The sequence below is a fragment of the Alternaria metachromatica genome (genome assembly GCF_023757995.1).
Source record: "Alternaria metachromatica strain BMP 0045 chromosome Unknown scaffold_3, whole genome shotgun sequence".
NCBI lineage: Eukaryota > Fungi > Ascomycota > Dothideomycetes > Pleosporales > Pleosporaceae > Alternaria > Alternaria metachromatica.
Genome location: NW_026055494.1, coordinates 1205293 through 1228184, shown reverse-complemented (window position 1 = coordinate 1228184; position 22892 = coordinate 1205293). Strand labels below are relative to the sequence as shown.

General features: G+C 51.7%; 12 protein-coding genes across 12 annotated transcripts; 5 read left to right on the top strand and 7 right to left on the bottom strand.

Annotated features, from left to right (window-relative positions):
* Positions 1 to 614: 614 nt before the first annotated feature.
* Positions 615 to 2500, top strand: J4E83_002061 (uncharacterized protein; the record flags this gene model as incomplete). The annotated part of the gene is made up of 2 exons (XM_049329013.1): positions 615 to 675; positions 729 to 2500. The coding sequence occupies 2 exons, from the start codon at positions 615 to 617 to the stop codon at positions 2498 to 2500; spliced, it is 1833 nt and encodes a 610-aa protein (XP_049191985.1).
* Positions 2501 to 2662: 162 nt separating this feature from the next.
* On the bottom strand, positions 2663 to 4377 carry J4E83_002060 (uncharacterized protein; the record flags this gene model as incomplete). The annotated part of the gene is made up of 4 exons (XM_049329012.1): positions 2663 to 3462; positions 3512 to 3637; positions 3702 to 4049; positions 4116 to 4377. The coding sequence occupies 4 exons, from the start codon at positions 4375 to 4377 to the stop codon at positions 2663 to 2665; spliced, it is 1536 nt and encodes a 511-aa protein (XP_049191984.1).
* A 1446-nt stretch (positions 4378 to 5823) lies between these two features.
* On the bottom strand, positions 5824 to 7785 carry J4E83_002059 (uncharacterized protein; the record flags this gene model as incomplete). The annotated part of the gene is made up of 1 exon (XM_049329011.1): positions 5824 to 7785. One exon carries the CDS (start codon positions 7783 to 7785, stop codon positions 5824 to 5826), a length of 1962 nt encoding a protein of 653 aa, XP_049191983.1.
* A 642-nt stretch (positions 7786 to 8427) lies between these two features.
* J4E83_002058 (uncharacterized protein) lies at positions 8428 to 10242 on the top strand (the record flags this gene model as incomplete). The annotated part of the gene is made up of 3 exons (XM_049329010.1): positions 8428 to 8564; positions 8623 to 8802; positions 8856 to 10242. 3 exons carry the CDS (start codon positions 8428 to 8430, stop codon positions 10240 to 10242), a joined length of 1704 nt encoding a protein of 567 aa, XP_049191982.1.
* A 112-nt stretch (positions 10243 to 10354) lies between these two features.
* J4E83_002057 (uncharacterized protein) lies at positions 10355 to 11823 on the bottom strand (the record flags this gene model as incomplete). Its single annotated transcript, XM_049329009.1, has 2 exons — positions 10355 to 11753; positions 11816 to 11823. 2 exons carry the CDS (start codon positions 11821 to 11823, stop codon positions 10355 to 10357), a joined length of 1407 nt encoding a protein of 468 aa, XP_049191981.1.
* Positions 11824 to 13792: 1969 nt separating this feature from the next.
* On the bottom strand, positions 13793 to 14406 carry J4E83_002056 (uncharacterized protein; the record flags this gene model as incomplete). The annotated part of the gene is made up of 4 exons (XM_049329008.1): positions 13793 to 13896; positions 13964 to 14086; positions 14148 to 14278; positions 14333 to 14406. 4 exons carry the CDS (start codon positions 14404 to 14406, stop codon positions 13793 to 13795), a joined length of 432 nt encoding a protein of 143 aa, XP_049191980.1.
* An 866-nt stretch (positions 14407 to 15272) lies between these two features.
* Positions 15273 to 15905, top strand: J4E83_002055 (uncharacterized protein; the record flags this gene model as incomplete). Its single annotated transcript, XM_049329007.1, has 2 exons — positions 15273 to 15551; positions 15609 to 15905. 2 exons carry the CDS (start codon positions 15273 to 15275, stop codon positions 15903 to 15905), a joined length of 576 nt encoding a protein of 191 aa, XP_049191979.1.
* A 758-nt stretch (positions 15906 to 16663) lies between these two features.
* On the top strand, positions 16664 to 17691 carry J4E83_002054 (uncharacterized protein; the record flags this gene model as incomplete). Its single annotated transcript, XM_049329006.1, has 2 exons — positions 16664 to 17399; positions 17453 to 17691. The coding sequence occupies 2 exons, from the start codon at positions 16664 to 16666 to the stop codon at positions 17689 to 17691; spliced, it is 975 nt and encodes a 324-aa protein (XP_049191978.1).
* A 92-nt stretch (positions 17692 to 17783) lies between these two features.
* Positions 17784 to 18566, bottom strand: J4E83_002053 (uncharacterized protein; the record flags this gene model as incomplete). Its single annotated transcript, XM_049329005.1, has 1 exon — positions 17784 to 18566. One exon carries the CDS (start codon positions 18564 to 18566, stop codon positions 17784 to 17786), a length of 783 nt encoding a protein of 260 aa, XP_049191977.1.
* A 313-nt stretch (positions 18567 to 18879) lies between these two features.
* On the top strand, positions 18880 to 19623 carry J4E83_002052 (uncharacterized protein; the record flags this gene model as incomplete). The annotated part of the gene is made up of 1 exon (XM_049329004.1): positions 18880 to 19623. The coding sequence occupies one exon, from the start codon at positions 18880 to 18882 to the stop codon at positions 19621 to 19623; it is 744 nt and encodes a 247-aa protein (XP_049191976.1).
* A 51-nt stretch (positions 19624 to 19674) lies between these two features.
* J4E83_002051 (uncharacterized protein) lies at positions 19675 to 20543 on the bottom strand (the record flags this gene model as incomplete). The annotated part of the gene is made up of 4 exons (XM_049329003.1): positions 19675 to 19728; positions 19778 to 19983; positions 20032 to 20417; positions 20470 to 20543. The coding sequence occupies 4 exons, from the start codon at positions 20541 to 20543 to the stop codon at positions 19675 to 19677; spliced, it is 720 nt and encodes a 239-aa protein (XP_049191975.1).
* Positions 20544 to 22525: 1982 nt separating this feature from the next.
* On the bottom strand, positions 22526 to 22819 carry J4E83_002050 (uncharacterized protein; the record flags this gene model as incomplete). The annotated part of the gene is made up of 1 exon (XM_049329002.1): positions 22526 to 22819. One exon carries the CDS (start codon positions 22817 to 22819, stop codon positions 22526 to 22528), a length of 294 nt encoding a protein of 97 aa, XP_049191974.1.
* Positions 22820 to 22892: the final 73 nt, after the last annotated feature.

Below are 22892 nucleotides of genomic sequence, written 5' to 3'. Positions count from 1 at the left end.
AATCTCTCTTATCTTTTGTGCTCTACGAATGAAGTGTTTGCTAACATCGCCACCACCAGCTCAAATTTGAAAAACTGCGTGGAACACACGTTCTAGATTGTACCTCTCTACGTCCTTCTTTTCACAATTGTTATCCGCGGTTCTCGGACAGGCGCATATGATCGCCGTTAGGTTACGGCTCACGAATGCGGGGAAAGAACACCTGATGTGCTATTCACCACCACCATGGCTGATAGCGCAAACACAAGGCTATTCTGAGTGGACGGCATGGGAGATCGTTCAGTTGTTGTGAGAGCTAATAGCTCGTAGCGTTCCCTAAGCCTTGGGGTCGCCATCTAGATGCGCGGAAAGGGTCCGCTAGTATCACCGGCGCCAAGCCGAAAAGAGCAGAAGATGGGGTAGTGCGGTACTCAAGTTCACAAAAAACCTATAGCATCCGATAAATGGTCTGCGATGGGCTGTAAGTGGCCGAACTTTATTTGCGAGGGGCAAAGAAATACTGAACATTTACTTAAACGGATTGCTGGACTCCCAAATCTGACTCTTGACAGTTGTCTTGTCATCTGGTATCCGAACATCTTCTCAGAGTGCCCAGATCATAACAGAATTTCATCATGGGTATATACAACAAGCTTGCAGACGACATTAATGAGGTAGATGTCATCATCGCTGGAGGTATGTCTGAAATATTCACCCTCATCGAATCCCCCACTGACATCTTTGTGTAGGCGGTACAGCGGGTTGTATCATAGCCGGTCGACTTGCTGAAGATGACCCCTCCCTCTCTATTCTTGTAATCGAAGGGGGCGCGAACAACAAAGATGTCGCCAGCGTTGTCAACCCCGTTTTCTACCTGCAGAACCTACTGCCTGCCACCAAGACCGCTCTCTTCTACAAAGGAAACAAGTCGAAGCAGCTAGCCGATCGTGAACCCATTGTACCTTGCGGTGGTACCTTGGGCGGAGGCAGTTCAATCAATTTCATGATGTACACACGAGCACAAAGATCGGACTTCGATAGCTGGAACACACCTGGCTGGTCAGCTGAGGAGATGTGGCCACACCTAAAGAAGCTAGAGACCTACCATGGACCCGGAGCGAAAGAGCACCACGGCCACAGCGGACCAATCCATGTCTCAGACGGAGGTTATCGCGCAAAGGCTGCTGAAGACGACTTCATAAGCGCAGCTGAGAAGGTCGGCTACCCTGAGATCGAAGACTTGCAGAACCTAGACGACAACAACGGTATTGCGCGATGGCAACGCTACGTGTCACCAGAGGGTAAACGCCAAGATACCGCACACACATACCTCCACCCGAAGCTCGAAGATGAGCGGTATTCCAACCTTCACGTTCTCGTCGAATCGAAGGTGGTGCGCGTACTGTTCGACGAGAACAAGCGTGCCACTGGTGTCGAATACACACCGAATCCAGAGTTCCAAGCTGAAATCGGTTTGAGTATGCATCCTGTGAAGGCTGTGAAGGCTCGCAAGTTGGTCGTCGTTACATCCGGTGCTTGCGGTACACCGCCCATTCTCGAACGTTCGGGCCTGGGCTCCAAGGAGATACTCGAACGTGCCGGTGTACCTCTTGTGGAAGAGTTACCTGGTGTAGGAAAGGACTACCAAGACCACCACCTCCTTCTCTACCCCTACAAGACTGCCCTAGCGCCCGACCAAACCATCGATGGCATCCTCAGCGGACGTGCCGACGTTGCCGAGATGATGAAGAACAAAGACCCTATGCTAGGCTGGAACGGCATCGATATATCCTCCAAGCTTCGCCCTACTGAAGAAGAAGTCACTCCTCTCGGACCAGAGTTCCAAGAAGCATGGAACCGCGACTTCAAGGACGCGCCAAACCGTCCGCTGATGCTGTGTGGTCTGGTGTCTTGCTTCTTGGGCGACCCAGCAAGCATCCCTGCGGGCCAGTACGTCACAGCAGGTAACTACACCGCGTACCCATACTCGCGCGGACATATGCACATCACCGGTCCGAAGCATGATGACCCACTAGACTTCGACGTGGGCTTCTTCAACGACAAAGACGACATCGACCTCAAGAAGCAGATCTGGGCGTACAAGAAACAACGCGAGATCTTGCGACGTACGAAGTTCTACCGTGGCGAATTGGCTGCAGGTCATCCAAAGTTCGCTGCCGATTCCGCGGTCGCCCTACAAGAGAATGTCGAAGGGCCTTTGGAAGACGTCAAGGATCTGGTATACAGCAAAGAAGACGATGCTGCCATCGAACAATGGCTACGAGAGAACGTCAACACAACGTGGCACTCACTTGGCACGTGCAAGATGGCACCAAGGGAGGAGGATGGTGTTGTTGATTCCTCCTTGAACGTGCACGGCGTTAAGGGGTTAAAGATTGCGGATCTCAGTATCCCTCCGGAGAATGTGGGTGGTAACACGAATAACACGGCACTTGTCATTGGTGAGAAGGCGGCGGATATCATCATTAGTGAGCTGCGAGGAAGTGCCGGTACCCCGTAGGGTGGGGTGGACTGTGGAATGTAAATTAGCGTCGATCAACTTATGTGTTTCTTGCATCTGATGAAGTCCAACTCAATATGGCCGGTGATTTGAGTGTGATAAGGAGGTTCGTGCTGAACCGCCTCGCGCTTTCTCATTAGGCTACCTATCCTTTTGCCCAACCTATAACCTATACCTGAACCGCCTATTCTCGCGATCCGTCAAATCAAGGAACTCTTCATTCTCAAGATGCGTCCCAGCATCCTCTCGATCCCTCTTCTTGTTCTCCCACATGTAGTAGGCTCTCAACACGAGCGCCATGGCAGCCGCGAATGCGCAAGTCACTACAATGGTGACCTTGGCTGGTATGAAATCCGGCCCATCGCCTTGGCGGAATGTCAACGGTCCGATAATATTTCCAAGGCAGAAAGACATGAGCAGAATAGCATTCATGGTTACTTTCTTCGTATGACCGGCAATGTTCGCAGATACCCAGGAGTAGAGGAGCGGTAAACTGGAGCCAATGCAGTTGGTAAGATAGTTCCCGATGAGCTTTCCCACTCTGGATTCGCCAGGGAGGAAAGCCATGAGGCAGCCTCCAAGTGCGCCGGGTATAAGTAAGGAGACCACATTCAGTGCGCGTTGGTTGAAACGACCGGCGAGATATGTAGCGATGAGGATTGAGATGACGCTGACGGCGCCCGAAGGTAGCTGTAGCAAAGCTGTAGTCTTAGAGCTGAAGCCGAATGACTTGATGAGCGTGGCCTGGTAGGAAGACACTGCACCATTGGGTACATTGGATGATATGGTGATGATCGATAACATCCACGTCTGCGGATCTTTGAAGCAGTCAAGCACTTGGTGAAACTTGAAATGCGTGTTCTCTATGCCAGTCTGGTTCTCGCGTAGACGTTCGATTGCCCATACCTTCTCTGCTGGGGTTAGGCGAGAAGACATCGGGTTGTCGGGAAGAAGCAACACCACTACGTACGTCAGTACCATTCCGAGAACCAGAGATAGAGATCAGCATACCAGTTATACCGACTGAGACAGTAACTAGGCCCACGACCAAGAACATGATCTGCCAGCTAGTAAAAGTGTCACTTTCGTAGTGCTGAAACCCGAAACTGATCAGACTTCCAATAATTGTTCCAGTTCCTGCAGGGGTAGAGGTACGAAGTCAGCATATGTCTCACATGCATTTCGTACAGCCAGGACTTACCGACTCCCAGATACCAGATACCGGTTCGCAGCGGTTGTTCTTTCTTCTTATACCACATCGAAGTTATCAGGATCAAGCTGGGCGCGACGGCCGACTCGAAGCAACCCAATAGAACGCGTGTAGCGACTAGAGCGCCGTAGTTCTTGCACACGCAAGTGAGTGCTGTGACGAGACCCCAGAGTATTACGGCTGCGCCGAGGTACTTTGCAGTAGGCAGACGCTGCATGCCGTAGCCATGAGGGAACTCGAGCGCGAGGTAAGATACGTAAAAGAAGAGAGCGAGGTTGGAGAATTGTGCCGTGTTGATGTTGGCGTCCTCATAGAGACCCATCACCGCCGCGTAGTTCACTGGTATGAACTGTCAGTATGCTTGGTTGTAGAGCAGTGATGCAGCAATGCAAAGAGCTGACATACCTAGTGTCTTGTCCAGATACTGCAAGCAGTAACAACACCACATCAATGGCATGATCATCCAATCAATCTTCCGAACCAGTCTTCGCTCGTCCTCTGGCGTAAAAGCACCGACGTTGTGTGCATTCTTAAGAAATTTGAGTGCCTCATCGCCGTTGTTGGATGGCTCCTCGACGGTACCAATCTCGACGTCCGAATGCGGTCGCGAAGGAGAAGTGTCGCCCGATTTCGACTCGTGGGCTATCTCTTTCTCCGGGATGCTCATCTTGCCGTTATAGACGAGGACAGGTAAACTAGATATTATTTTCGATTGGTGTCCATGTAACATGCGGTGCGACATGGTATATGTAACGAACCCAGTACCCTACGATCTCAACATCTGCAATGCCGTGTCGCCCCTCACATGCATGCCGACCTCATACCCGGCATACAGCATTACCTATCAAGGAGCATCTATCGAAGATCGCTTCTGCGTCCTCAATGGCAGCCAAACATCGTTTTTTCCGACCAGCATCCCTTATCATGAACCCTGTAGCGACAAGCCGATGAACGCGCGATAGGTCCCAGATCTCTAGCCTGCATCGTAGGCGACACAGTGAGATCTTTCTTCCGAGGAATAGCCAAGAGTGCAGCGGGTGATAGCAGATTGATAATGTGTAGACGTGATGATGTCAGTGGAGATAGGATCGCGGCTGATAACGCTCCCCGTCGCTTGCGGGGCGCTAGGTGACGTTAGGAAGGTGGTGTGTTGGTCCCTGATGAGGGGTACAACGGTAGCCAACGTCGTGAGCGCCTATGGACTTTGCATGTTTAGCAACTGCAAAATGTAAGAGCGATATCTCGGAAATAAGCCCTGCAGAACGGAAGTGTACGCAAGAACGCATTCATCTTCACCAGTTCCTCTGTCACGAACGCTCTACATTTCTGTGAACCCTGGACCCCGGGAGAAAGCTTGATGCAGTCTTCATTCTCGCGTGTATGCCAGGCATTCATTCCGCTGGAACAGCTGAGGATAAATGTATTATGTCTTGCACAAAGAGTGTGTGGATGTTGGGGCTTGAGGAAGCGGTGGTGATAATTAGTTCGTCTATAGTGTGTGCGTTGTGCAAGCAACAAAGACGCAGTAGCAGCAACTATCTTATATTCTCCTTCTAACTTATATCTAAGTGCAATGTAATACTTTAGTTCTTTATCTTTATTTTATAGTACTGCAGTAGCAACGTAAATAAGTAACTTACAACTTCTAAATTTTATATGCACTTATCTAATTAGGTCCTTTTAAAAAGAGAAGTATTGTTAACACAAGAGCTTGCACAAAGAGTGTGCATGTCAAATATTGAAAATTGTAATGCCACTCGAAGGATGTCTCACCACTGATAGCACACATCTTCGTAAGTCTCGTGAAATCCTTGAAGAAAAATGTCGTTCACACATAACTAGCTCAAGTCTGGAGAATGGTCAACTATTTGGTGGTTACCATTTAGGTATCTCGGTATAGGCCTCAGGTTTAGTAACTCTCTTAGGCAACGACTTGAATAAAGGTGGTCTACCGTGTTGTCTTGTTTGGTAGTCACACGGCAGTCATGATTGGGACTGAGCAAAAGAATTGCAACTAATATGGCGTCCACATGGGACGCTGTATAATATGAATTCTGGGTATCAATCTTTCTCTGACGATATGTGGCCACATCCGAACGCCAACAGCAAATAATTAAACAAGCACACTATCCAGTACGCCTTCGATCCAGGCTTCCCAATTTCCCCTCTTCAGCCCCGCCACCCCTTTCGCCGCGGAGCCTTCGTTCTTCCCGACCTCTTTCTGCAGCCCTTCCTTCGCGCCATCGCCCTGCGCTTCCCACCACTCTGCCTCGGCCCTATCTTTGGCCTTCTTGACCACCCTCTCTTCGTCCTCTACGCGGTATAGATCACATTTGTTGCACTCGCCGCATGGCTGTCCGGGCCGTTCACGGAAGTGTCCACAAAAGTGTTGATAGCCCTCATTCGCAAGACCCTGTCGGCAGATGTAGCACATGCTGTACCCACAAAGGCAAACGAGCTTATTGCAGCCCTCGGATTTTACAAAGCCTAGGTTGCATTGAGGACAGGTACGCTTGACTGCGTCTGTGGTAGCACGTTCGAGTGTGAGACGAAGGGACGTGAGCTGGGAAGAGAAACATGTGTGGGGGTCATGCCAGGGAAGGGAGCACGAGAGGCAGGATGCGCGACCGCAGCTTGGGGATAGACACTGAAACCGAAGACCGCGACGCTTTAGGTGGACACGCCTGAGCGCGGATCGAAAGGGTGCGATGACGGGCAGGCGAAATGTGATGGTGACGAAGGTGTAGATAAGAATAAATGCGAAAAGTAAGGCTCGAGTGGCTTGGAAGCACAGCAGCTCGAATAAGGGCACAGAGGCCAGCGAAGCCAGTATGAGTGGGCGGGATTTGAAACGTAGGCTGGCGAAGAGGTTGGTATCTGGAAGCGCGAGGTCATCCAACTCCGCATACGAGCAGAAGGGACACTGTACGAGTGGTAGCTGAGATCTGGTCAGTGCATCGCTAGCGAAGCGCTCGTTGAGTTTGTTCAGGTTGTCCTTTCCATCTTGCTCTTCCAGAAGAGCGCGCTTCACAAACGAGAAGGGTATGCAGCCACGACACTCTTCGGAGCCACCGGTCATAGGCGCTATGCATTTCAGGGTACACAGGTCCGTGTTGATGTTACGCGCCCAGCCCTGGTCGTAGAGGGCAGCGTTGATAGCATGCCGTATGCAACGGAAGCAGATGTAGTGGCCGTCGATATCGCAGGTCGACATCTGCTGAAGCGTGTTGGGTATGAAGCAGCATTCGCAGTCGTACATTTCGCCTTCACGCTCGGCCTCCTCTTCGTTCCATTGCATGGCCAAGTCATAGTCCTGTCGCAATTGCGCGTTCCGGTGTTTCTCATGTTCCGGTACAATGAGTGCGTTGTACAGCTCCTGATTCAGCTCGTCGCTTCGTGTCTTTACGAGAAGTGGCATAGACGGACGGTTCAGACGTTCGTCGGCGGGAGTCCAAATGACCAGGGGGTGGTCACTGGCCGTCGGCGCCTTCCGTCGCATCAGGAAGTTGGTGATGCTGGATCTCCAACTTCTAGTTGATAGTTCCAATAGCGTCGGTCGTGCATGCGTATAGCTGTAGTTGTATTCAGCCAGCACAGCCTTGATGGTCGAGTGGCTCAGGCCTTTGAATTCCTGATACAGCGCTTCTTTGGCAGCCTCCTTATATCGCCGTGACCGAAACTTTTCTTCCAGCGCAAGGGGTATGCCTCGTGTGTCTCTCGGTGCGTCTTCCTTGCGGTATTTGTACTTCTGCGCCGTCTCCCGCTGCTCTTCCTGCTCGGCGGGCTTCCTGTACCGGCCCCGCACATACTTGTCGCCATGCTTTAAGAGCGTCTCGGTGACGACTTGCAGCCTGCTCTCTTCGCTAAAAGTAGACAGCATCTCTCGGAAAACCTCGGGTTGCAGGTCGGGGAAGATGTCGGTAAGCGCTTGCAGGGCGGTATTGAGGTCGCGCAGGTCGGGCTCGTCGAGGCCATGACTGTCGATCGAGGGCGGAGGCTGGGCCGCGGGCTGCGTAGCTGCGGAAGCCCGTCGCAGCTTGGGTGGGCGTACCAGGGAGGCGAAGACGGTCGACATTGCAGATAGTGCGCCTAACGCTGCGGCGGAGGAGGTTTGCCAAGCATGCGGAGACGACAGGCCAAGACACGTATGCAGAAGTTAACTAGACATTAAAAGTAGTAGGGGGAAGTAAGAAGCGTAGAAGTGAAGCATCAAGGCCGGAGATGGTCGTGTGCATCGTAGGAATTAAGTTGAAGGATGCTGCCGACTCCGAGAGGAATGACGCGTAACCGATCCAGACCCTGCCAATCATTATCGCCTGCGCACGTGAGACCTGCACCTCCACAAACACCCCCCTAGATTGTTCGACCCCAGCTGCATCGCCTGCAGTAACATCCATGCCATGTGTAAAGAGTCGACTGGTTGGATGATAGACATCTCAGACGCGCTTCGTCCTGCGTGTCATCGATGATGACTTCTCCAATGCTTACCTAGGTAGGCATCCAAGGCTGCGCACTCCTCTTCACCTTCACTCAGCCAGTGCAGCCGACTCTGACGGCGCACAGACTTGGCAGTCTCAAACTTAGGCTGTACAAGCTATCCTGATGCGCGCAACAGCTACCCCACTACACAGGTTCTGCCTTGCGGTTGCTACTCGACGCATGCTACCTCTGTCACCCTGGCATGTGAATTCTTAACAAGCCAACAACTCCACTAAGCATGTCGCAGTCCGTGGCTCAGCCTACCGCCACGAGATTAGGTACTCGTGACGACGGTGGCACCCCAATAGCCTCTGGGGAGCAGAAGTCAGGTCAAGAGGTCGCTCCGATAAAGAAACGCCAACGTGGTAGAAAGCGGTAAGTATTGCGCTGACATTAGTCTGTACGAGTGTACAGACAGCTAACAGGAGCGCAGCCAGCACAAGAATCAGGATACAGCAACAGTGGAAGCCGAGAGTTCAGTAGCAACGAACGCACTCCGGGCCCATGAGACAGTTATTGACGGCGATCACCAGCCTACAACGGCCGGGACTGCAGTAACCAAAGAGGACGATGCTATACGGCCGAAGGCACGAAATGCGCGTCCTTCAAAACTGTGAGTAGGCTAATCTTGCCCCAATTTCCACTCAAGTCTGACTCCACACATAGAGAGCGTGCTAGGCGAAATGGAGCGAAAGCATCTCCACCCGTAACAACTTCTTTGGCGTCAGCAGAAGTTGCAACAGTGAAGGTACCGGTTAAAGAGAAGCTTCCAATATTAGCTCAAGGAGACGCAGTTCCATCAAAGGGATTGAGGCCTCAATCTGCGAAAGCAGGACAACCCCGGGCACAGCTTCCACACCAGGCGCCTTCTTGGAAAACGTCATGGATGTTCCGGGAGACCACCGAGCTGCCCGTTCGCACAATAGAAGCAACAACACTGGAGCCAGATGGCACCAAGGTGTCGTCTGAGCGTGGCTTCGAGACCTTGTGTAGCTACAACTGGCAGTGTGATGGGTCAATCTATGTACCTGGTGCACCTCCGAGGTGGAACCCTCCACCGCTGCCGACCTCTCTAGCTCAGGACTCAGGGAGACACTTCGTCGATCAGAACTCATCTCGCGTGCCCAAGTATCCTTTCGAGCCAGCCTTCGCTGCCCTTGCTGTGATGGGACCCGACGTCGTGCTAGATCGAGTCGACATCATCGCCAACCGCAACAGTCTTCGCAAGCTACTCGATTTTTCGGCTGGGAGGAAACTGGACATTTTCTGCATGGGCTTACACATGGTCGGCAATACGCTCGTTATTAGCCGTAAAGAACGGAACGCTCAGCAAATGATCCATGGTGCACCGAACGCGGGCTACGGACATAACTTCGAGAAGACCTTCACCATGCCTGATCATGGAATGGGGAATTCTAGCAGTCATCACAGGGTCATTCGGTACTATATCGGCCCTTTGAACTGCGTTGTCCGTTTTGAAGTCGATGCGTATTACGATGACCCGGATGTCGTCCTGGACTCGAAGTCTAAACAGCCTAGGGATGAGCCCGTTGGCACCGTGAGCGCTGCTATGGCACAACTAAATATTGCAGGCCTGCCATCAACTCAAACTAAACCTCGAAAGACTCCCGTCGATAAGCCTACAGTAGTCGTTGAGAAGGGAATCTTCATCAACCCGTCCAAGCTCGCGGAAATCAAAGCCAAGAAGCTCGCACGTCTTACAGAAGCACTACCGCAGCTTTGGTTCGGTCGTACGCCCTACTTTATGAACGGCAACCACGACAAGGGTACGGTGCACTCGGTGAGCATCAGTGATGCTGAGAAGGAATACCCCCGATGGGAGGAAGCCAATCAAGATAAATTGCGCAAGATGGTGAGTGTGCTTGCAGAACTAAGGGATGCCGTCACACGTACGAAAGAGCGCGCAGCCGTGCTAGTCTACGACGAGAAAGGTGGGCCATTGAAGGTATATGCGATGAAGAAGAATCATGGCGTGCTGCCTAGTGAAACCATCGCGAAGCACTGGACCAACGCTGGAGGTAACGCGGGATAAGAACTCCTTCAAACTGCAGAACCGGATTCTAAATTTACACATATGGCCCTATAACAATCTTCCGAAAACGCCAATACTGAACACCCACTAGGAAACTGGGCAATTTGAGACTCTATCCTGGCACGTCAGTAGGTGCCTCCTGCATCCATTCCCATGTGACACTGATTCTACCCTTTCCACCGCCATCCCAGTACTTGTCGAATGTGCCCTTTTGCATGTCCAAATGCGTCACGTTACATGCTGTGCACATGTCTCTCACTACGACCTCCTGCTCCACCAGTTTCTTACCCTGATCATCAGCCATCCACATTCTAATGCCTCGAAAACACAGAGCACTCAATCTCATGTCCCTGCCGTCGTCATGTGTTCCTAGGAAGACCCAGTTCTCTTCCAAGGGAGATCCCCCAATTTCTCGGTCCATCTGGAACAGCACCCAGCTGACGGCGACAGCAAGCTCATTGCTTTTCATGTCAGGACCACCACAGGCTCCGACGCCACCGGGACCAAACTCTGTCAGGTGGCCGATCTGGGGCTCTGCGGGTACGATGTTGGGAGCCACGTAACCCGTGGGGATCGAGAATGGGAAAAGATCTGGCCAGTCTCTCGAAAGATGTTCTCCTGAATAGATTGGCGCTTGGGCCACGCCATCAGTTGGCACGGTACGTAACAAGGTATATTCATCAGCATCCGTGTATGGTTGTGTGGTATAAGTCAACATGGGGATTGTCCAGTCGGCTGGTGGCGTGTTAGAGTGATGTGGTGGTACTGCATTGATGTCTGGGGGTGGTGCCAGAGAAACTGGAACTGGTGAGTTTCCGGAAACGGGAGGAGTGGGGAGGACGGGCGATGGGACAAGACTGGCGGCGGAGGTTATGAGTTGAGGCTCACTAGCCAAAGCAACGAGACTAGCAGATGTACTGACAGGAGGAAGATTTGCATCCGCCACGGCGTTTTGTTGTAGCGAAAAGCTGGGAACATCAGACGCAATCTGGCTACTATCTGGGGTGGCTTCGACGTCTGCACTTGGTGCAGGCTCTTCCTTAGTTATTGATGGTCCGCTATCGAAGGTCTCCATCAACGACGCGGCAATCATCGTAGCTGTGCCGGATACCACCCCTCCTTCTTCCCCTCCACATTCATAAACCTTTCCCTTGAGAGTGTCTTGGACGTGGCAAAGCAAAGCCAGACTTTGAACATACTTTTCGCCTTCCTTAGCCAAGGCACACAATACCTTAACCATGTTATTCAGCCTCTCGAAAGAGTCCTTGTGGTCGCATTTTGCTCCTTCGCTTATTGCTGGAAAGTCCTGCTCGAAGCCATCGCATATGGTCTCGTTCAGCGTTTGGCCCATCTTGACATCCCCAGATGTCGGGGGTTTTTCTGATTTGACGGAGAAGCACATTTGTATGATTAGTAGCCGGAAATCCCAATATGCGTCCCAGTATGTCTTCATTACCTCTGTACCTGACAGAGAAGGTGGTTGAGCAGGCACTTCGCGGCGCTCATGAATCCTCGAAGGTACTGCGGGATTCGGTTTGCCCATGAAATTCCAATGCTGCACTTCTCGACGCACCGCGGCATTGCTGCTTGTCGTACTGAGAACCTTCACACTGTAGCTTTTATCCGCGTCATTATTCTTCGTTGTCGCAGTCGGTATGAACGTCAGAGAAGGAAGCAAATGCCGATTTTGCTCGTTTTCCCTAGGGAACAGCGGCAAAAAGCGCCGGAGATATCGTAAACTATTCCACGGATATGGTGCTAGTCGTCCCGCTTGCGCAACGGAAGATTTTGAAATGACTCCAGTCTCTTCACCTGCAGATAGAGTAGCTGAGGTTTCGGTAGGTAGAGGTGTCGTATCTGGACTAGCCGTTGGGTCGGCGGTAACAGAAGAGACTTCCATGCTGGGGATATCGGTATCATACGAGGAAGCTGTAGAATCGGGCAGATCACCAGTATGGAAGATGGTATTTGTTATGCACTTTGGAACGGTCTCTGCGGGTTCGGGCTCTGGCGGCTGCGGCGAAGCTGAATCGCTGCCAACACTCGAAGCTACCATTCTAGATGTTCGAATAGTACTCGTGATCGTCGTTGTCAACGTGGTAGTAATTGTTATAGTAACATCTTCGCAATCCTCTGGGTCCTCTCTTCGACCAAGGTATCCACCTTGGTCTAGGTCCAGAAGCGAATCGTAGCGGAGAGAACCATCAGCACGTTGGTCTAGATAGCCGCTCCTCCCAACAAGATCTTCTAGGACAGCTGTACTTTGCATGAAGTTAGAAGATTGGGAGGACGGGCTGCTGAGGGAACTCGATGATTGTACTGAGCTGGACTCAAGAGTGGACGTTGGCGTAGACGTAGGCGTAGGCGTAGGCGTTGAGGACGGGGTCTCGCTCGTTTCGATGGAAGACGTGACAACCACGACGCTCGTTGGAACGTTTTCTGACGGTATAGCGGCATTCGTGACTCTCTCAGGGGTTGATGACTCCGTCAGAAGCGGCGTTGACGAAGCACTGAACGTCTCGCTTTCCGTCGTCGCTTTGTCTTGCTTATCCGCGCTAAAATACCCTCCGGAACCGAGCCCGGCTAATGTTGCAACTATGATTACGATGAAAGCTGCCAGGATAGATATTGCCCAGTACCACTTGGGTTTTTGCTTTGGACCATCTTGATTGGGGGACTTCGTAAGCTTTCTGCTTGGTGGTGCAGCTTGCTCAAGAGCTGGACTAGTGAAGGGAAGGTCGTCATATTTCTCCTCGGTATAGTATGGACCATCTTGATTGAGGGGCTTCCTAAGTTTTTCCCTTGATGGTTCAGCTTGCTCAAAAGGTGGAGATATGACGAGTTTCTCGTTGGTATGATATGGACTAGTATTGAGATGTTCCCATAGGGCACGGCCCACCACGGGATCTCCTTTCCCTGCTTTACGATCTTTGTCATCGGAGTCCTGAAACGTATCTCGGGGATATACCGAGCTGGCACGATGAGATTCGCCTCCGTATGCTGTGTATCTGGGTCTTGGTAGGTGGTCGTTATCCATATCTCGGCTTTGGTTGAATCCCGAACCTTCCGACTGAGCGAACGGGGTAAAAACTTGGGAAGTCAAAGTGGGAAGACTCGGTAGGCTTTTCTCCGATAGATTTGGACTCGGGGGCTCGAAATTCTGAGTTTGGGGCTCGGGATCCTGAGCCTGGGGCGCGAGACCCTCAGTCCCGTATTCAGGTCCCGAACCTGCGTTGACAAGCTGGGGCTTCCCTATTTTCGGGCGTGGTATGCTTGTCGTAGATTTAGAGGAACTCCTTCTGCTTGGTTTTCTGTTGAGAAACATGGATATCTACGCACAGGGTGATGTAGATTGTCGAAAGGTAGAAAGTTACTGTCAATGTAAACAGTTTCACGTATCAAGCAGAAGGTAGAAGAAGAGTATATCATCAGTAGAATTTGAAAGCATATATATGCCACACCAGTGTGTGAGTAATAGGAAATGCCGTAATGTGTCACAGTCGACTCAACCCTGAGTCATGACTGTGTGACGCGAACCAAGTGACAGTGCTCAGGCCCAGGACCACTCCACGTTGACCCTGCCCTTGGCTTTATCAGCCAACTTGTCGAACGCGGAAGGGCTGACATCGATGTCGTCGTAAGCACATCCCATGCCTGGCAAAACATTAGCAACAGCAATATGAAGTGGCGTGAGACGGAGTGTGCCATCCGGAGTACTTACACTTGTCGACAATGGTGACAAGGACGCTGGCGTCCTTGCCAGTGCGCTCGTCCACACGGTGGGCTCGAATCTGTTTACCACAAAGTGGGTTGTCGTTGGGGTTGGGAGTTTTGACCTCGTCCCCTGATGAAAACACGGTGTTAGTGTGTGTCTCGTAGATGAGTTGACGAAGATCAATACTTACAGCGTCCGTGAGAAACAGCCATGACAGCGTCGTTATCACCGTGAGTATGACCGCAAGCGCCCAAACCAGGGTTGTAATACGTCATTTGGCCTTGAGCTAAGGGTCCGATGGCTGGAGACACGGCATTGTTGCTATGGGTGTTGTTAGCTGAGCCTATTGGAAGAAGGCAAAGCACAAAGACTCACTTGGAGGGGATAACCAAGCCTGCTGCGAGACCGATGATGAGAGCCAGAAGGGAGACAAAAGTGATGCCGATCATGATGAGTAGTGTACGGCGGTTGATGTGGTTGTTGAAGTATCTTTTGTGTGGTGGGAAGTTGTTGTAGTGACGAGAGAGTGTCGAAGCAAAAGAGCTTGTTCTTATACCAGTAAAGATAGCACATGTGAGGCCATACCGCCTTCCATTGTGAGTTGACTTATCGCCAGGTGAGGGCACCTCACGTGGAGCGGTGACCCTAATGGCATCTTTCGTTCGTTGATCTGAAGGTAAAGGTGCTTCCAATTTCGACCCGATTGTAGTAGTGTCAATGGGCGAGGCCTTCAAATGCGCCTGGGCTGCTTCTGGAAGCGGCTTCCGTGATATTACTGGAGCATTCATAACTATATATCAAAAGTGCGTAGCGTGTGCGTAACGTGAATAGACTATTGGGGGTATCTCGAAGCATGTAAACGTCATAACATATTGAAGCGATTGCCGTCGGAAATGAGTGTATGCCTAGACGGCTGGGACCGACGTGGGTGGAAACGAAGGATTAGGGTGGAGTATGGAGAAGGCGCGAACTTGTGGGTCGCGAGAGTGAAAGACATCAAGGGGTCAGCGCGGGTCCTTGGCCTTTCGGTGATTCGCTATTCGCCGAGGCTCGTCCGAAACATGGCGACCTCACTTGAACTTGACAGAACACTGTTCAATACACTGTCCGTAAACTCGCTCATACCGCTATCGCGCTCTCGTTTGAAACCTGAAAGCAATCGGTGATCTGAAACCACGTTTGCTCAGATAACTACAACTTTGGTACCCGTTTGCGAGTCTCGGCTGCTACCAACGCACTTTACGCCGCACCTCGGTACATACACATTCACAGCGCATCGACTCACGAGCCTCCGACTCATACCGCAGATAGAGTCATGGCGGAACAGAGCATCAACATTCCCCAAGTCATCGTTTTCATCGTCGTCACGTTCCTTGCTGTACGATGGTACTTGAGGAAGCCGACGGCGGCGGCCCCAGGCACGCGAGCTGCGGCGAACCGCGCTGCACTCCGCGTGAGCCCTGCGCAAATAGACCAAGTCGCTGAGATGCTGCCGCAGTTGAGCAGACGCGACATCGCATGGGATCTGCAGAGGAATGGCGGAAACGTTGCGGCGACAACGGAGCGGGCCCTGAGCGGGCGAGGGTTAGACACGGTAAGTCTCTTGATTTGAATCCTGTCATGCCGTCGACATATGCTAACACATGCACAGGCACCAGCGTCTTTCCAAATACCAACACCGGCACCGCGAGTCGCAGCTACACCGGCGCGAGCATCCCCAGCCCCAGCGAGACCCGCACATCCCGATCTGATAACACGATACAATCTGTCCTCGAAGCTTAGCCAAGTCTCGCAGCCGGCACAGGAGGAGCAGCCGAAGGCGAAATCATGGAGTGCAGACAAGAGTGAGAGGCAAGCGAACTTGCAAAGACGGCGAGAGGAGATGATTCTGGCAGCACGGAGAAAGCTCGAAGCCCAGGAAAAGGCAAAAGCGCCAGGCGCTGCATAGTCACGGCTACATCATGCCGGGAAAAGGAAGAGGAGGAGACAGGAAAATGGAGCATGGACGCATGCGCTGGTTGTTATACCCTAGATCGCTTCTACAATATACATTACCGTGTACACCACCAGATTACGATAAGCACTCTATACTTCCCATAATATCTTTCTGTAAGATCTTCTTCGTGTGCAACGTATGTAAGACCTCTGACTAGTGACATGATGTGTAGTCTGATTGACTTCATAGTACCCAGATTCTAATCTTCTTGTTGCAATAGACACACTTTACAACCAACGCTTTGTCAGTTTCTCAGTTTCAACAACACAACAAACAACACTATCCTAGATCATCACATCAACTGTATTGCTCTCGATATCGAAACTCGCATAGCAGAGCATGTAGCATGTATTCTCGGTGTCTACAACCTGTGACGTCACATCCCCTACTCAGCATCCGGGCACTGGGCCAATTATGCCGCTGAAGCCAACTGTCACTATACCTGCTTTCGACTAATGAATGTACAAACTCATTAATTTTCCACAGTAAGTAGGCATGCAACGACGAAGATTTCTCAGTGGAGAAGCGGACTTACAGCGGACGGAGTTAAGCCTACGACGCCCGGCATGGCAGTATCTAAGCGGCTACCTGATCAATAACATATATAGAGAGGTGACTTTTCGTGATCCACCAAAACTGGATAACTCTAAAAACATCTGTTTGTCTACAATTTCAAGGGCCCTCTTCGTCGATTCTTCAAACCGCGTACTATGTCTTCACCACTGCCCTACAATCGCCAGAACGCGCTTGCCTCAACCATCGCAGCAGACAACGCATCCAACATAGCTGGCAAGATCGTCTTGACGACTGGCGTAACGCAAGGCGGTCTGGGGGCAACGTTTGTCGAGGAGATCGCGAAGCACAAACCCGCTCTTCTGATCCTCGCTGGCCGCTCGCCATTAAAAGTGCAAGTCACAGCCGACAAGATCAAATCCAACCCAGCGAGCGCCAACGTCGAAGTGCGCATCTTGACCCTGGATCTGGCATCGCAAAAGCAAGTCCGCGAAGCCGCGAATGAAGTTCTCGCATATCCGGAATCCCACATCGATGTCCTCGTCAACTCAGCAGGCATAATGAAGGGCCCCTACCGTACTACAGCGGACGGCATCGAGAACCAATTCGGGTGCAACCATATTGGCCATTTCCTCTTCACAAATCTCATCATGCCTAAGATCCTTGCCGCTAAGGCACCTCGAATCGTCAACATATCCAGTGATGGTCATCGCTTCAGTGGTGTGCGATTCGACGATTCGAATTTCCAAGATGGCAAAGTCTATGATCAGTGGGAAGCATATGGTCAGAGTAAGACGGCGAACATACTGTTCTCTTATGCGTTGGCAAAAAAGCTGGGCTCGAAGGGGTTGAAAGCGTATAGTCTGCATCCGGGAGTGACGCTTGGGACATCTCTTGCTGAGAAGTTCGACGATGAAGACATGAAGAGTGTTGGTAAGTTGCCGTAGTCGAAAGTTGGGCCTAAGATTTTTCTGACAAGCATACAGTGGCCAAAGACAAAGAGATCGGCTGGGCTCGTGAGTTTGACGTGAAGTCGCTCGACGAGTGCGCGGCTACCCATGTTGTTGCCGCTTTCGATACGAGATTGGACAATTACAACGGCGCGTATCTTGACAACGCCAACGTAGCGCCGCAAGAGGTGCAGCCAACGGCGACGAACCCGGAAGACCCAGAGAGGCTGTGGAAACTGAGCGAGAGGCTTGTAGGAGAGGAATTCGTGTATTGAGCAAGATGTTGCTCTATAGATAGATTACACTATCTGGGTATCGTAAAGCATACCAACGCCATCGCAATGCTATGTTCAGTCATTCTCTGTCCTCATGCCCACTTCAAGCACCTCGTTGCTTCGTGCGCGTCTTTGCACTCCAACCCACACACCCGCGCTCCACACTTGCGACACTTGATTTGTCCCCAGTATCCGCAATTGTCGCAAAACTGTCTCTGTGGTGGACCGCCAGCGGGAGGAGGCGCGGCGTGGCTTGCAGCGTAGGAAAGTGGTGGAGCGGCAAGTAGAGCCTCGAGCTCGGTGGGGTTCAACGGCGCGGGTATGGAATCGTCGATCGAGAGCAGCGCGTCGTCTGCATTTGCGTCCTCGAGACGCGACGGAGTCTGCGCAACTGTTGGAGGCCCTGGCGTTGCTTCTACTGGCGTCGCAGGCACAGAAGCATATGTGCTTTGCCTTCGCAAGGCTTGCGCTGCTCCCCTTCCCCCTGTGGGCTGAGAAACGCTTCCCCTGGACGTAGTTGTCGTTTGTCCTGATTGCGCCTCTTCATCGTCGAGCCAATGCTTGATCTGCCGCTGGTATTGTATGATCCTCCTTGCATTTTGTGTCTTTGGCACGCTCGGCTTTCCGGGTATCGTGATGAGCTGCTTGGGGTCGTTGTCGCGTTCTAGTTCGGCTATTCGTCGAGCTATGGCTGTCTGTTGTCGGGCAGAGAGCTCATTCTCCGCCCGTTGACCGCCTGGTGTTGCTGCGGCGGCGCGCTTCTTGTTCTTGGGGTTGATGGCGACTTTTGAGGGGTCGTAGCCTGTGTCGACGACATAGGTCCATCCAGGCGCAACGGTCGCCGTGGAGTTTGGGAGCACTTCGACGTGTGGCATGGTGGAGTGTGGAGTGTAAGAGGTGATGTTGCGGAGAGTCCGGAGGTGTAGAAATTATGGATCACATGCCGACGCGTCGCAAAGTCCAGATGCCGCGTACCTGCATGATCGATGCGGGGTACGTACACTATCTAGATTACTTCCGATCTTGCCATCATCTTATCGGATGCTAGCCGTGATCATCAAAAGGCTATTGCATCCTCGGCAGATCTTTAACATGTATAGTCCCGGAAAGCCGTAGATCGAACTTGTGACCACTTGCCCGAATAACCCCAGCTACCTAGGTCACTGCACATCGCCCATACAACCAAGCATGGCGCCCGAAAGGAGACCGCCAATTGTACTCCCACCCACAACCCCACCTAGCGATGCTTCTAAGTCTGCGGCCTTCATCTTCATTCACGGTCTTGGTGACGAAGCAGAAGGACTGGAAAGCGTCGCTCGCCAGTTTCAGTCCGCGAATAAACTGCCACACATGTCTTGGACCATACCGAACGCTCTAGAGAACCATGACCTAGCTACTACAGCCTGGTATCTACCCACACGCCTCTCTCCTTATCCACCATCTCGACCTGAGCTCGAAGACGACGAAGATGAAGAGGGGATGATGACTACCGTGTCCTACATCACAACACTGATTGATGAACTCGTCGATCAGGGCGTTCCAACGGAGCGGATCGTCTTGGGAGGATTCTCACAGGGCCATGCTATGGCACTTTTGACTGGATTGGTATCAAAATATGCCGGGAAGCTGGGAGGGCTGGTCGGATTATCTGGATACCTTCCTCTGGCAGATCAAATACCCAAGCTGAGACAACAAGCTGGGTTACCAAAGGAGGTAAGCAGCACCGGAGATATATTTCTGGCAAGAGGAACAGGGGATAGATTAGTACCGAAGCGGTCGCATCGCATGTGTTATGAGGCATTGTATGGATTTGGCATCGAGAAGGATAGGGTGACGATTAAAGAATATGAGGGCATGGGGCATGTCATGGCCGGAGCTGAGCTTCGGGACTTGTGCGCTTTCTTGGAGAGGGTAGTACCGGAGATGGACTAAGATGGAACATGCGTCAATTTTGGTGACCACGTTCCGTCATCCGCTCCTTCATTATGAGTCCTGCTCCATATCGAAATTGAAGTTACCAAAGTACACGCAGAGTGCCTGTGCAAAGTCAGTTTAGAGATTGGCATCAAGGATTCCTGTGTCTTACCTTGCTAGCACCCATCATAGTATAGTGCGCAACCTCCAGCTTTTTCCCATCTTGTCCGTATCTCGCAATCTGATTAAGATCCGACGTTCTCGGCAAATACAGAACAACCTCTTTGCTGATACTCGTAAAGCTCTTGTAAAGCTTTTCGAGGTTATACGGCTCCATCTTACTGAGGTCGAAGACGTCTTCAGCACCATACTCAGTTCCTAAACACATCAGCTTAATTCGAATGATGGTGTGGAAAAGAGACAAACCTCCCCATGGCGGACTAGCGAACACAACGACATTGCTTTGACCCGAGAACCTGCTCATGGCATCAAAGCAATCTGCGTTGAGCCAAAAGATCTTATTGCTCACACCATATATTTCGGCATTGTGCTTTGCACACTTCAACGTTTTGGCATCTTTCTCAATAGCAAACACGCGTTCCCAGCGTCCCGAGCGCGCTAGTGCTATGGCATTACCACCAACACCAGCAAATGCGTCGACGATGACGGTTTTGTCTTTGGGCGCTGACTCAGATATGTGGGCTGCGATCTTGTTCGCGATGGGTTCTGGTGTCACGCCGAACCAGGCGTCTTCTGTCATCCATATGCCTTGGTCATACTTTTCCCATATCTTGAACCGCTGGTGCCAATATCTGATATTGTTAGAATTCAAGAATCTCTGAGAGTGGAAGAAATGGGCTGTACTTCTTCAAATGTTCGGGGAACTGTTCGACACGCGACCATTGGTCTACGCCTTTCTCACCCGCCGTCTCACTCATATCCCCAGCAAGCGCGATGCACTAAGTTGTGAGAGTAGCCTGATTTGAGAAGCCACAGGTAATGGGTCTTGACTTCAGAAGATGTGTGGATGATGAGGTGACCGAGCAGATACTGTGGAAGAGTGAGAGCAATCCTGATACGCCTTACCTGATTAGGAATAGTTCCGACCGACGCGACTGCCTACTCAGACAGTGAGTGCTATACGTGGCGGTACATGTAATTTGGTCAGTACAGATGATAATGTTCCGAATTTTGCATCCTGAACTACAACTACCTCCGATTCAACTTTAACCACACATTGCCATCCTCACTGCACCTGCCCCAGCTAGCGCGCCGCAGATCCCGAGCTATGGCCACCTTCCAAAACCTCCAAGTCACCAACAACGACACCTCGACCAACACAACTTCTCTGTCGTCATCACCATACGACAACTTTTTGAAGGAACCATCAGAATCACCACCTCTCATCATGTCCATGTTCGGAGCGTTGAACCGCTTCATATCGCGACTAGACGCCGCGCCCCTCAACGAAGAGCAGCAGTCCGCTACGAATGGCGCATACGGCTTCCAGGTGCTGAGGAACGCTAATCTAGATGTTCCTCTGGAGCCGTGGTTCGATTTTATTATTGGAATCAATGGAAGAACCATTGTACGTATTTTCCATTCGGTTGAAAGATATCAGCAAAGGGATGCAAGAGCGGGAGAAGATAGACGATGGCGAAGCGGGGGTCAGCTCCTAGGCAAGATTGGATGGACTGGAAACAAGAAGACCACCTTGACTTTGTACTAACTCTGTGAACAGGATAATCCAGACCCAAGTCTCTTTGCGACAGAGGTACGGAACAGTGCTGGTGCGACCATCAGCCTAGGTGTATTCAGCGCAAAGGTAGGTTCTAAGTACCCCTTCTCATACCACGATACATTCGAGATGCCATGAGTCATTGTCCAAGTTCACATTATACATTTGCAAGGAAGTACAACCACAGAAGGTCGGGAGAACAAACGTCACAATTAACTTCACTCAATTGAACTATCTATACACGTCTGACACCATGTAGGGCCAAAAGATCCGAGAAGTTTATCTGCAAATCCCAGCCGATCAGCCGACTCTAGGGATCTCCTTGCAGTGGTCTCCATTGGCCATCGCGGAGGATGTCTGGCATATCCTAGACGTGGCTCCCAATTCCCCCGCTGATGCCGCAGGGTTGCTACCCTATGGTGACTACGTCATCGGCAGCCCCGAAGGGCTTGTGCGCGGCGAGTCTGGCTTAGGTGAACTCGTGGAAGACTTCCTAAACAGGCCATTGCGGCTGTACGTGTATAACCACGAATACAACGTGACTCGTCCCGTTACCATCACGCCGACGCGCAATTGGGGTGGTGAGGGAGCCTTAGGGTGTGTGCTGGGTTTTGGGGCTTTGCATCGAATTCCAGCGGGCTTGGACGAGCCGCCGCCAGCGCCTGGCGAGACCTTCTTCTCCACAGGCGATGCTAGCGGGGCCACGTCGTTTGATGAGAAACGTCCTTTGACTGGCTCTGTTGATTTCCCCACTGCGCCAACGCAGGGTGCACCGACAGAGTTGTTCGTGCCAGCCAACATGGCGCTACCGGCAAAGTCACCACCACCTCAGGGCACGGCGCCGCCGCCAAAGAGGAAGGGCAGAGCGCATCATGTCGCTAGCCCTGCAAGTGGTGGGGGCGGTGGCTTGGACGACTACTTCAAGGAGGGAGAGCAAAAGAGTCTGGAGCAAGACTATGCGCCCAAGAAAGGCTCTGGTGTACCACCGCCTCCCAAGGTTGGTGGTCCGCCTAGAGGCCCGCCGAAGAGTGGGAGTGCGAGCAGGACAGCCACTCCAGTGCAAGGTGACGGCAATGCAGATAGTGCAGCAGACTCAGAAGCATAAACTTGGCTTGAAGTTAGCAAATGTCATCTTAGGAACAATGAATGACAACATACCTTTGAGAACACACGTCTCTTTACTCAATCCTCAGCCTCGAAGTCTAGCTCTTCCCTGAACCGACTCAGCCTGCGCTGCTTCTTCTCCTCTACACTCTCGTTGCTGGCATTGCTTCCTTGAGTCATGTAGGAGTCGACTCTGGTCTGTACTTCGGGTCGCTTGACCGCTCCACTCACACCGCCTTCTTTGCGCCCGCTGATCCTCTCGAAGGAAGACACTTGCGGTGAGGTGGGCGATCCATCTGGTGATGTTTCCGGAGAGGAAGATGGAGAGAGCGAGGTTTTGATTTTGGTCGTCAATGTACGGAAGATGGGCATGTTGGGCGGTTGCTGTAAGTATTGGTCGTAGTGTTTCGGTTGCGATTGTCGTTGATTGGGGTTTGGTGTCAGG